Source organism: Carya illinoinensis, chromosome 6, assembly GCF_018687715.1.
Source record: "Carya illinoinensis cultivar Pawnee chromosome 6, C.illinoinensisPawnee_v1, whole genome shotgun sequence".
NCBI classification, from domain to species: Eukaryota; Viridiplantae; Streptophyta; class Magnoliopsida; order Fagales; family Juglandaceae; genus Carya; species Carya illinoinensis.
The window spans coordinates 32,898,331-32,910,900 of record NC_056757.1 but is presented as its reverse complement, the minus strand read 5'-3'; the positions used below and the strand labels follow the sequence as shown (position 1 = coordinate 32,910,900).

Sequence of the window (12,570 nt, the reverse complement as noted above, 5' to 3'; positions counted from 1 at the left end):
ATTTACTATGGTATCAGAAGTGTGTTTTTTATTATTGGAGATAATTAGAAGTGTCAAAATGTATTATGGTTTGTGCCATTAGATTCAGAGGGTTATTTAAGGTCTTATGGCGTAATAATATTTTTTCATATTTTCGGACAAAAAGTTTGTTCAAAACTGTAGATATTATTAGATAAAAATATTTTAAGCTAATTTCGTGGATATTATTGGGTAAAAATATCTTGAATTGATTTTTGTAGATATTATTAGGTAAGAGAGTCCTACACTTAACTCTCACTTCAGGTAAGAGAGTCTTACACTTAACTCTCACTCCAGCCCCATCTCTTCCATATCTCATCTATAAGTATCTCCACCCACCTCTCCCCACGAAATTATTTTCATTTATATTTTCCATTAAAAGAATATCAAACACTCTCTCTCGGACAGCTTTTAGGAGTTCTTTTACATGCCCATTTCGAAACTTTTGTAAGTGTTTTATCATAAAATCTCTTTCATATAAGTTGTTCATTTTTTAGTCTAGTTTATTTGGATATCTTATTTGTCCCATTTGAAAATCATTTGGTCAGTCAAATATTATGTAAACTATAGAAAGGTCATTCTGGAAGATAAACTGGAGAATATGTTATAGTTTGGAGTTTTTGACCAAGCTAATGGATAGATATTGGTCCGAAATTTTTATGGAGTATTGTTAACATGTATATATGACTATTGGTTGAGGATTTTTGCACGATTAAAGGTTTTGATGAAAGATTTTCTTAAATTTAGAAACTTAGAAACTGGAAGAGGAAAAACAGTTTCTGTTTTGATAAAGTTTAACTCTTTGGTGGTCTAAACCTATTCCAATGACTTTGATAATTTTATTGGAGGATCCTAAGTATCTTATATACATGTTATATTATTATTTTGAAGATATTTGATGTTAGTTTCAAATATATGAAATTTTATGTAAAGAGATATTCAAATAAGCCAAAGTGTGGATGTTCTTGGCTAAATTTATGTTTTGGTTAATTTTTAACCATTTGATCTTGTATTATAAGCTTATATATGTTTTAGGACATCTTTTTAAACCATGTGATGGTTTGATTTGAATATCACATCTTTATAAGTCATAGATCAAAAGGTTAATCAAAACAAGTTAGAAACAAAAATCAATGGAAATAGCATTTGGGAATTTCGGCCCTATGGAGTTTTAATAGTTGTGATTAGTTTTAAAATTTTCTAAATTGATATTTGAGTTAAGGATAAAATTTACATGAGACATGTAAATTTTAGTGACTTCTGGAGTTAGTATGCAAAATCCTTAAGTTATGGGTAAAACGGTCATTTTCCTACATGTAGAGAGTAAAATAGAAATTTTACTCTTTAAGTTAGTATTTTTCATATTTCAAGTTATTAGTAATTCAGTGCTAACTTTTAGAATCACTAATTACAGTTCCTCATGATCGCGCTTGAGGTTTTATAAGAAACACGAAGATCGAGGTAAGTTAGCTTTTAACTTACTAGCAGTCTACTGTGTATGTGTGCTAAGTAAAGGAACTACAATGTATATATGTGTGTTATAATATATGTCATGCCATGTCAAGTCATCACGTAATTGTTTGTTATACAGAATTTATTCTATCATCAGTTTTTATCTGTTACATAATATATTCTGTCATGTATTGCTGTACATTACAAGTACATCGTGCTAAGTATGCCATCTATTACATGTATGTTAAGTCATGTAATATTCACTATTGCAAGTATGTCATGTTAAATATGTTATCTATTATATGTTATGCCATGTTACGAAATCTTTTGATCTCAAGTTGATCATGTATTTCAAGTTATGTTCAAGTCACGTTATGTTACGTCAGGGCTTCAGTCATTTCGTATTCCAGTCACGTTTTATCTTGATTACTTATGTATGGAGTCACAGCAATTGTGACGCATACACTACGTGAGACACAGTAATTGTGACACGTAGAATACATGGGGCCACAACAACTGTGGAGTATGTATTTAAGCAGTTAAAGAATAAGTTTGTGTAGAATACATGAGGCCACAACAACTGTGGAGTATGTATTTACACGTAAAATACATGGGGCCACAACAACTGTGGAGTACGTATTTTTCATGTTAAGTCAAGTTTGTGTAGAATACATGGGGCCACAACAACTGTAGAGTATGTATTTACACGTATAATACATGGGGCCACAACAACTGTGGAGTATGTATTTTTCATGTTAAGTCAAGTTTCAGATCAAGTTCATGTTAAGTCAAGTTCAGTTCATGTTTCAATTTAATTTATGTCAATTATGCTATGTTGTACGCCAAGTTATGCTTTAATTACTTATGAATTTGATTATACATTTATGCTTTTACTGTCATCCATGCATCATTAGCTTGTGTGGAAGTTTTTTGTTAACTTACTGAGATTTATAATCAAATCTCACTTTGGTAGTCCTAACTACCAGTCCCCCCGAATGGTAGATCTTGTTACAGGACCTGAAGGAGAATCAGAAGCTAATCAACTAGACACAGTTGACTAAGCGACGGTGCGACGTTAATGTTAATATAGTAGTTAATGTAAATTACTACTTGTACAATGGAGTTGCATCTCTAGTACTTTTTGGATCATAACCATTTTTTGGACTAGTGTTGTGATATATTCAATGAGTCTTTATGTATGAAGTATGTTTTAAGCATTTGGGATATTTTCAATTTGGTGCATAGTATTGTTAAAGAAAAAAAATTATCCGCTGCGAATATTGCATAATGTTAAATGCATGTTAGGAACATTGTATCTTATATGTCATGAACGGGGACAAGTAACCTTGTGTTGCATGTCTTGACGCTTCAAATGTCCGTCCGATCCCAAACAGAATTTGGGGGCGTCACATTGAGTATATTTGTAAAATATAAAAAAAAAATATTATTAATAAAATATACGATATTATATTATTATTTTAACTTTTTGATAAATAGTCTAACGTGGATGAATATCTTCAATACCTTTGATTTTAGCCAAAGCTCAACTTTTAACCAAATTTTAGATTTGGCAATGGCACCATTGCCAATGTTTTCATCTCACTTTCAAATTCAAACATGTAAAATTTTTAAAAACTATCTCAACTTAATAATCTTATTACAATTTATAAATCATCTCAACTCACTATCCAAACAGTACCTTAATGCCCGCAAAATAATAATAATAATAATATTACTATCTCATTATGTTTTGATCACTCAATATCAAACATTATCATGTGATAAGAAGTGGAATGACATATTCGTCCCTCACTCGAATGGTTTGGCCCGATTATCCAAAGCTAAAAGCCCATGTATTAAAGGTTCAGCGGTGAGAAGAAAGCCTAAATCAAGAAAGGAAATATGGGACAACATTCACACATACATACCTCTAGACACGTCACATTAAATGACCCGATATGAGCTGAGATCTCTTATTTGATAGGGGCTACCACATTATATAAATACCACATGGTGCCGCTCACAGACACAGAAATTCGATATAAGTTGAGATTTTGTTCCTGATAAAGACTATCTAATTAAATGCGACGACATACCACCCATAGCAAGAGTGGACACCTCAAGCACAGAAAGAACAATGACAACACAAAAAAAGAAGTATAAAGGTCTTGATATGAGTATGATACGAACTCATATCATCACAAACTCTCACTCTCTTTAGGAAAAACTTAGGCATCAAATGTGTTTTTTGGCATTTCAAACTATCAAACTTCCTTGTTCCAAGTTAGACGTGGAGGCATCAAACAATAAATTTTTAGCATTACTCAAGAAATTATAACTATGCACATAATTATTAGTTATTTTATTTTATTTTTTATTTATAATTTTTCATGCAAACGGCTCAAATCAAATATTTTTTTCAAAACCAGAGGGAGGAGAAGATATGTTCTAGTTGGGCATAAAGTAAAGCGAGGTTGGCACGCATGTTTAGTTGACTGATGACAATAGTTATAGTTTTGCTTTTACGGCTAAAATAATGTTAATGCTGCCGCTGGACATATATAGGACTAATTAATTGAGAAAAGCGTCCAAATACGACGTGCTGTGCAATACATATATGCATGCATTTTTTCCCTGTACATTTAATTATTAAATAGTTTAGATTCCGAAACATATTCTATGTTCTTAAATTTCTCACTAGTCTAATATTAATATTTTTTGCCCGGTCATGACATCGACACGTCGTTAATTTTCGGTAGATGATATTAGAAACTAGAAAGTGGCAAAATATACACATCATCTGGTATATGGAACCCATAATTAAGGAGCAAATATATAAGTGAAGAGTTTTGCTACATATAAGCACAACTATGTACTAATTTATATATTAATATTAATTTATTTATATTTAAAAATTAAATTAATATTATTTTTAATAAAATTTATTTTTTTACTAATCACATCATATTGATGTACAGATTAATATACAAGTATGTTTGTAACTATATTTTTTCATAAGCGAAATGGAGGGAGAAATATTTCTAATATTAAAAGAAAAAAATGAAGAAGAAGAAGACCAACATCACAAGATTGGTCTTGGTCTTTTGAATTTATTTTCTCTTTAATTTTTTTTTAAATGAAACTGATTTTTATTTATAACTAAAGACTTACAACATCTTATTAATAATCGTGGACTGAATATATTGAGATAAATTTTCCACAATATATATGTCTTCATGCATCTCTGACCAAAAAAATGAACAGCCATATTCGCACCTCTATTGTTTTTATTGACTGATGGGCTGTTAAACCATCCCTCAATTAAATAGCATTGTACTTCGTTCTTTTATAACAATTAATGTCGATCAAGAAAAATGATTATTTTTATGAAAATTGCTACTTTATTCTAATATTAGTTAAAAGAAAGATAACTTTTTTTTGTTATAAAGGAATTTTATAAAATATATATATAAATTAACTTAATTTGATGTAATATATCAAATAAAATTATATTAATTCATAAATTTACTTTATAAAATCGTGTTATAGCAGTAGTATAGAATACTTCACATATTTCATTTTCTTAAATACTTTTCTCCTTGTAATTACTCTCAAGTCATAATTAATAAATGAACAATGTTATTTTTTATCTTAAATTTTGTTATTATCATTAGCATAGACCGATATAGCATATTTTAAATAATTTAATATATCTATTATTTATTAATTTTTAAATGTATAAATTAACTATATTAACTAGTTAGGGAAAAAAAACATCATTTGTCCTTGCAAAGAAAGCCATTCATGACCCATGAACCACTTTGTTTTGCTTATAATGCAAATCAAATAACGTCCAAATCGCTCGTAGTTCTAACAACCTTATTTTTAGCTCAATCTCAAAGCAAGAACAAAGAAAAAAGAGCCATTTTTGTAATAAACTTATTATTATTTTATTATTTATAGTGTATTTTAAAATTTTTATTTTATTAATATTATTTTTAAGTATTTTTTAAACATATTTAATTATTAAATTTTTTTAAAAAAATAAATAATTTATTAATAATTAATTTTTTAATTATTAAATAAAATTAAAAATTAAAAAAAATCAAATATGAAAAAATAATGAATAAATAGGAGGAGGGCACTTACCTATCATCATCCACTCTTGAATTGCCCAAAACAAATAAGCCAGACACAGGAGAGGAGAAGAGGCGCGTACATAGGACCATAGGGACCAGCTAGCGCCCTGCAGGCTGATGTTGTTGGGAAGACTGAAGACGGGAAGGGAGAGGTGATGACGTGTAGACGGCCTAATTAATACGGGACGTGAGCAAAGAGAAGACATAACCACCTTGGGATTGTTAAATAAACCAAGGGATCTGATTGGCTGACAGTGACAGCTGTGGAAAGCCCCATAAATTTTTCTCTTACGTTCCGTCCCACTGGTGATTTTCAAAGCTGGGTTGGTTCGCGGTTTGGGTCCGCTTTTTCTGACACAAGATCCTAAATCGGATCCAACCAAATCATCATTGTACTTTCGTTAAACCATCAAAATTAGGATTCAACTAGTTCAGTTTACGTGTTTTTGTTTCAATAAATGATCCGTACATGTTAACTGTCGCGAAAATCTTCAGAATCGGTTTAGTAGATAGATGAAAATTTTAAATTTTAAAATGAAATTATTTTAATATTATTATTATTTTAAAATTTATAAAATTAAAAAAAAATTAAATTATTTATTATATTTTATATTAAAATTTAAAAAAATTATAATAATAAAATAAAAATTTAAAATTTAAAATAAAAATTTTTAACTATCAAATCAAATCTTATAAAAAATAAATGAGACGTATTACGGAATATAATTATATAAAAATAATTTTATAAATTAATATAATTTTATAAAATTTATTTTATAAGAAAAATAATTTTATAATTTGATAAATCTTATTAAATTATATCAATGTATACATTTATTTTTATATAATCATTTTGTGATTAAAACATCTCTTAAAAAATAAATTTTGCCTTAAAAAAATTTAAGAGAACTAATCTTTATTAATATGATTTTTTTTAAAAAGATTTTATACGAGACTTATCTATTTAGAGTTTATTATTAACATTGCTCTTTTATTTTAACTTATGATAAAATTTTATTATATATATGTTACTTGAATTAAAATAATACATTATTATTTAATTATCTTTTCACTCTTCAATAAGATATATTCAATAAAATTTTAACAAGATATAGGTTAAACTCCCCATTTTTTGGGATGCTTTTATTTACCGGGATTTCTTAACTACATTTTAATTTTTCTTTTTTTATTAGTCCATAAAAAGTCCACGTGTGTTCAATGTTGCTGGCATGTTGCCCGTCTTTAGTTAGTTGATCATATTCCCATAATAATATGACTTTGATTATTGAAAAAGCAATCAAACATCTCTAAAAACGTTTTTCACATTTGGTATTTCTTCATGTTTGATAAATTTTCACGTGCCCTCAACTCTTATTACGCAACAAAAATGATTTGAATCAAAATGATTCACATTTCCACCTAATTCAGCACTTGAGTTTTATTAATAAATAATAAATTTTTTTTTTTACTTTTTTAAAATAGAGTCTACTCTTTTATAACAAAAAAAAAAAAAAAATTACGTAAAACTTATCCATTTAGAGCAAATTATTTATTTTAGTGAAAATTTGAATAATGAGTTGATATGAAAGTTGAAAATTAAATAAATTATTGTTAAAATATTATTTTTTAATAATAATATTATTATTTTAAAATTTTAAAATTATAATAATTAAATAAAATAAATTAAGAGGACTTTTAATCCAAATTAGACTTTAAAAACACGTTGGATGGACGTTAATATAGTCTTGTATGCCAAAAGTCTAGATTTTAAGGGGAAATAAAAATCGTATGGGGGCCCATAAGCCAACCTTTCTCCGGCACCAGTGCCTGCATAAACCAAACTGCAATCCACCAAAAATATAAAAGCTGGTTTCGTATGAATTTTTATATAGATATAGTTTTGAATTAATAAGTTTGTTATTTTTTTTAAATGAAAGATTGATGTTAAAGAAAGGAAAATATTTTTATCATAAAGGAATTATATACAAATAAATTTATAAATTGATATAGTTTGATGTGGTATATTAAATTATAAAATTACTTTTATTATAAATAAAATCTAATAAATTTGATAAAACCATATTAATCTGTGAGTTTATTTTATACAATCTCTTTGTTTCTGTAATATTTATCTAAAAAAAATATTTTTTATGTAAATTATAGATTTTTTATTTTTTTTAAAAAAAGTATGCAAGATTTGTAGATTTTATAATCGTAAATATAAATTCAACTTGATCAATTATTTACATTAATTTTCAATTATATATTTATCTAATAATTCAACAAAGTCAAGTGTAATCTAATCCATACGGGATTAGTCGATATTCTCTATACTAATGTATAAGTTAATGAGAGGATAAAATTTGGTTCGTCCGTTGACAAATAGGCAAGTAGGTGGGACAGAGTCAACACCTAATCAATTTCCGGTATTCTCCGGAGGTAGGGTCCACGTTTAACTTCGGAATCAAACTAATCAATCGGGAACTGACTCCCGATGCAGCGTGTATGCGTGTGAGGATCGGTTCGATGAGTTTTGAGATGTCTATCATTTATGACCTGCGTGGGACCCACTACAAATAATGTCTCTTCTTGTGAGTCCCACGCTGGAAGCAAAGTCTAGAAAGCGTTTTGTCTCTTGCCTCGCTCTTTTGGTCTGGCTTTATGACGAGGACGCAGTCCACACGGCTGTCCTTTAACCGAACCTCACTTTAACTCAAGGTTGGTGTATTGTTAGAAGAAATTTGAATAAATTGAGACGGAAAAAAAAATTGAATAAAATATTATTTTTTAATAATATTATTATTTTAATATAGAAAAATTAAATTATTTATTATATTTTATATAATAATTTAAATAAATTATAATGATTAGAGTATCTTTAAGTTTTGTTTGGCGTTGAAACGAGAAAGATCCAAAAGCACTTGCGTCTTTGTTTCGGTGATGGTACTCTCGGTCTCGAATCTTTGGTTTCTCGAGCAGGCCAATCAAACCAAAGTTTGGACAAGTTTCCAGACCGAATACAGGAAATAATGGCCAAAAGAAAATGGGTAATGATATAGTTATTATCTTCTTATAATCTTTTTATTATTATATTTAAAATTTTTGATTATTATTTTTAAGTATTTTTTAATACCATTAATTATTAAAAAAATTAAACATATATATAATTTCACTAATAATTATTTTTTTAAGTAAAAAAATTACAAAAATAAAAAAATAGTAAAAGAATGAGAAAATGTCTCTACTCTAGATTTTTTTTTCGTCGGTTTGTGACACAAAAAGGGAGGGAATAATGATTATGGGAGAGTTTTATCATTTAAAAATGATACATCCGTATATTGTTATGCTATCCCATCTTTCATTCATAAAATGGTGACCATCAATGATGCCCTCATGCACCAAGGTTTGAGCACAAGGACAGAACAAGTGGAACACAGCACCCGTGAGTGTCGTTTGGACTGTTGTCGGAGCTAGGAACACCATTATTGTAGCATGCCCCGGGCCGTGAGTGTGTAAAGTCCTCACCGGTCAACAAACGCAGCGAGCCCCACTCACATTGGATATTCCGAGACAAATGATCTGTTTTTTCTATAGGATAATGTGAGGGTAACTGTTTATTAAATATATATATTAGCATAAATGAGTTTTTTTACAAATATTTTTTATACATTTTTAATCATTAAAAAATAAAAAATATATAAATTTCTTAATAGTTATTTTCTTAATTATTAAAAAAATAAAAAATATGAGTGAATATATTTGATAAGAATATTTAATAATCATATTATTATTTTCTTTTTTCAAAAATATTTAATAATTTTATTTGAAAGAATTAAGTCTGTAAAGAATATATCTAATCAAATGTTTATTTGTTACAATTTTTTTATTTAATTGAAAAACTAAAATTTAAATTTTAAATTTTATTATTCAAATTATGTTAATGATATAAAATAATTTATTTTATTTTTATACCATCCACGTAGGCTTGGGGCTCCCTACCAGAACATGTAAGATTCTACGGAGGGCTTCTACATACATTCTAGTTTCTACTAGAAAACTCGATGGATAAAAGCCCAAATCTGCATCGACGCTGACGTGGCTTCGCATCGATCCTTCCTCAACAAACCACGGAACCACCCCTAGCAATCCATTTATTTTCATATCTACCCTTCCGCTTCAACTGGAAGTCTAATCTTTATACAAAGCAGACGAAGATTAAACCGGAGACACCATCAGTTAATATGTGCCCGCGATGCACCAAATCGTATCTTCCTTCAAAAGCAGTTAAAAATATTAAAATAAAAAATAAAAAAGTCTTCAACTTCATGGTTTTGCTCCCTCTCGCTCTCTCTCCCTCTCCCCCTCTCCCCCTGTGCATGTCTTTGTACTCTTCAGGACTCCCATGGCCAAACCAAAGGCTCCGAGACGAACACTTGAGTCTTACACGGTCAAACACATCAACAAAACCATCCGAGGTAAGCGCTTTTCCCACACTTTCCTCCTCTAATTTGCCGAAAAACTAACAACGCCTTAACCTTTCTGTTCAGAGAGAGAGAGAGAGAGCTATCTCATCTCATGACTTGACTTCTCCGAGTATTTTCAGGCGGGGACTGCGTCCTCATGCGGCCGTCGGATCCTTCGAAGCCGTCCTGCGTGGCGAAGATCGAGCGGATCGAAGCGGACGGCCGTGGGACCAACGTGAAGGTCCACGTCAGATGGTACTACAGGCCCGAGGAGTCCATCGGCGGCCGACGTCAATTCCATGGCTCCAAGGAGGTTTTCCTATCTGATCACTACGACGCACAGAGCGCCGATACCATTGAGGCCAAGTGTACGGTCCACTCCTTCAAGAGCTACACCAAGCTCGATGCCGTCGGGAACGACGACTTCTTCTGTCGTTTCGAGTACAATTCCTCCACCGGAGCTTTCAATCCCGACAGAGTCGCCGTGTATGTAAGCGAATAATTCGGGTTTTCCCCCTTTTTTTAAAAGTTTATTGTTATTGTTTGAGTTACTTTTGAAAAAGGAGGGTAGGAGACTCTTTTTATCATTATCTTTTGTTTTATTTTTTAAAGGTTTCCTATCTTCGCCTCAGTAATTCATGATTCCACTTAGACATACGTACGTGTGTATGAATTTTTGCTGAAAATGTATGGGATCGTAATGCCAAATCCCAGTAGCTTTCTATGGAAAGGTTTCCAAGTTAATGCAACGGATGAAAGATTTACTTGTTAAAGGCTTGGGCTGATGAGATAGAACCTTTTGGCGTCAATGAATTTATTTCGACTTTTTTGTTATTTTTTTGTCCCCAGCGCTCCGTTTGGAGCCAACTCATGCGGTACACAAGCACAATATGGAGTCAGGATTATTAGTTAAAAAAATCCTTTAGGTAGTTTAGAAAAGGGCCCAGGATGAAATTGAGACATTTTTTATCATTCATCTAGTTGGCTCCTTTGTAAGCTTGCTACCACCGTTCTCATGGATGTACTATTGGAACTTCCAGCTGCAATGTCATAAGTGATTTATCTGAGAAGTAAAAATCTCTTAAATGATTGGTGTTTTAGTTGGTCCCTCTGCATTGCACATAACATTACACCCAAGGCTACGATCCATCCAAAAAATTACACCTTTGCCTGTACGCTCCTTAAGTAATTTTGTGCAACATGAAAAATCTTAGTGATTGAGACATCATAATTGTTTGCTGGAAATAACCGAAGTGGCAGTATGTATCAAGCCTATCGTTGTCAAGTCGTATTATAGTTGAGGAATTTGTGGTAGCAGCAGGTATGTCATGTAGGTTGTAGATCGATTTTGCAGTCTGAGTACTCCAGTTTGATGTGCCATTTGACTAATGAAGATTCTTATTTCAATCTTCTACTTTTGGTAGCATAATCCATTTACAGCTTTTCATTTAGTATAAGAATCTATTTTTTAATAATATTATTATTATTTTAAAATTTTAAAATTATAATAATTAAATAAAATAAATTAAGAGGATTTTTAATCCAAATTAGACCTTAAAAACACGTTGGATGGACGTTAATATAGTCTTGTATGCCAAAAGTCTAGATTTTAAGGGGAAATAAAAATGGTATGGGGGCCCATAAGCCAACCTTTCTCCGGCACCAATGCCTGCATAAACCATACTGCAATCCACCAACAATATAAAAGCTGGTTTCATATGAATTTTTATATAGATATAGTTTTGAATTAATAAGTTTGTTATTTTTTTTAAATGAAAGATTGATGTTAAAGAAAGGAAAATATTTTTGTCATAAAGGAATTATATACAAATAAATTTATAAATTGATATAGCTTGATGTGGTATATTAAATTATAAAATTACTTTTATTATAAAGAAAATCTAATAAATTTGATGAAACCATATCAATATGTGAGTTTATTTTATATAATCTTTTTGTGTCTGTAATATTTATCTAAAAAAATATTTTTTTATGTAAATTATAGATTTTTTATTTTTTATTTTAAAAAGTATGCAAGATTTGTAGATTTTATAATCGTAAATATAAATTCAACTTGATCAATTATTTACATTAATTTTCAATTATATATTTATCTAATAATTCAACAAAGTCAAGTGTAATCTAATCCATACGGGATTAGTCGATATTCTCTATACTAATGTATAAGTTAATGAGAGGATAAAATTTGGTTCGTCCGTTGACAAATAGGCAAGTAGGTGGGACAGAGTCAACACCTAATCAATTTCCGGTATTCTCCGGAGGTAGGGTCCACGTTTAACTTCGGAATCAAACTAATCAATCGGGAACTGACTCCCGATGCAGTGTGTATGCGTGTGAGGATCGGTTCGATGAGTTTTGAGATGTCTATCATTTATGACATGCGTGGGACCCACTACAAATAATGTCTCTTCTTGTGAGTCCCACGCTGGAAGTAAAGTCTAGAAAGCATTTTGTCTCTTGCCTCGCTCTTTTGGTCT

The 12,570-nt window shown here is 30.1% G+C and overlaps 1 protein-coding gene across 1 annotated transcript; it reads left to right on the top strand.

The window, feature by feature from the left end:
* Positions 1-9,921: 9,921 nt before the first annotated feature.
* LOC122313353 (chromatin remodeling protein SHL-like) lies at positions 9,922-10,845 on the top strand. Its single transcript, XM_043128281.1, has 2 exons — positions 9,922-10,084; positions 10,213-10,845. Exons 1-2 carry the CDS (start codon positions 10,012-10,014, stop codon positions 10,572-10,574), a joined length of 435 nt encoding a protein of 144 aa, XP_042984215.1. The 5' UTR covers positions 9,922-10,011; the 3' UTR covers positions 10,575-10,845.
* Positions 10,846-12,570: the final 1,725 nt, after the last annotated feature.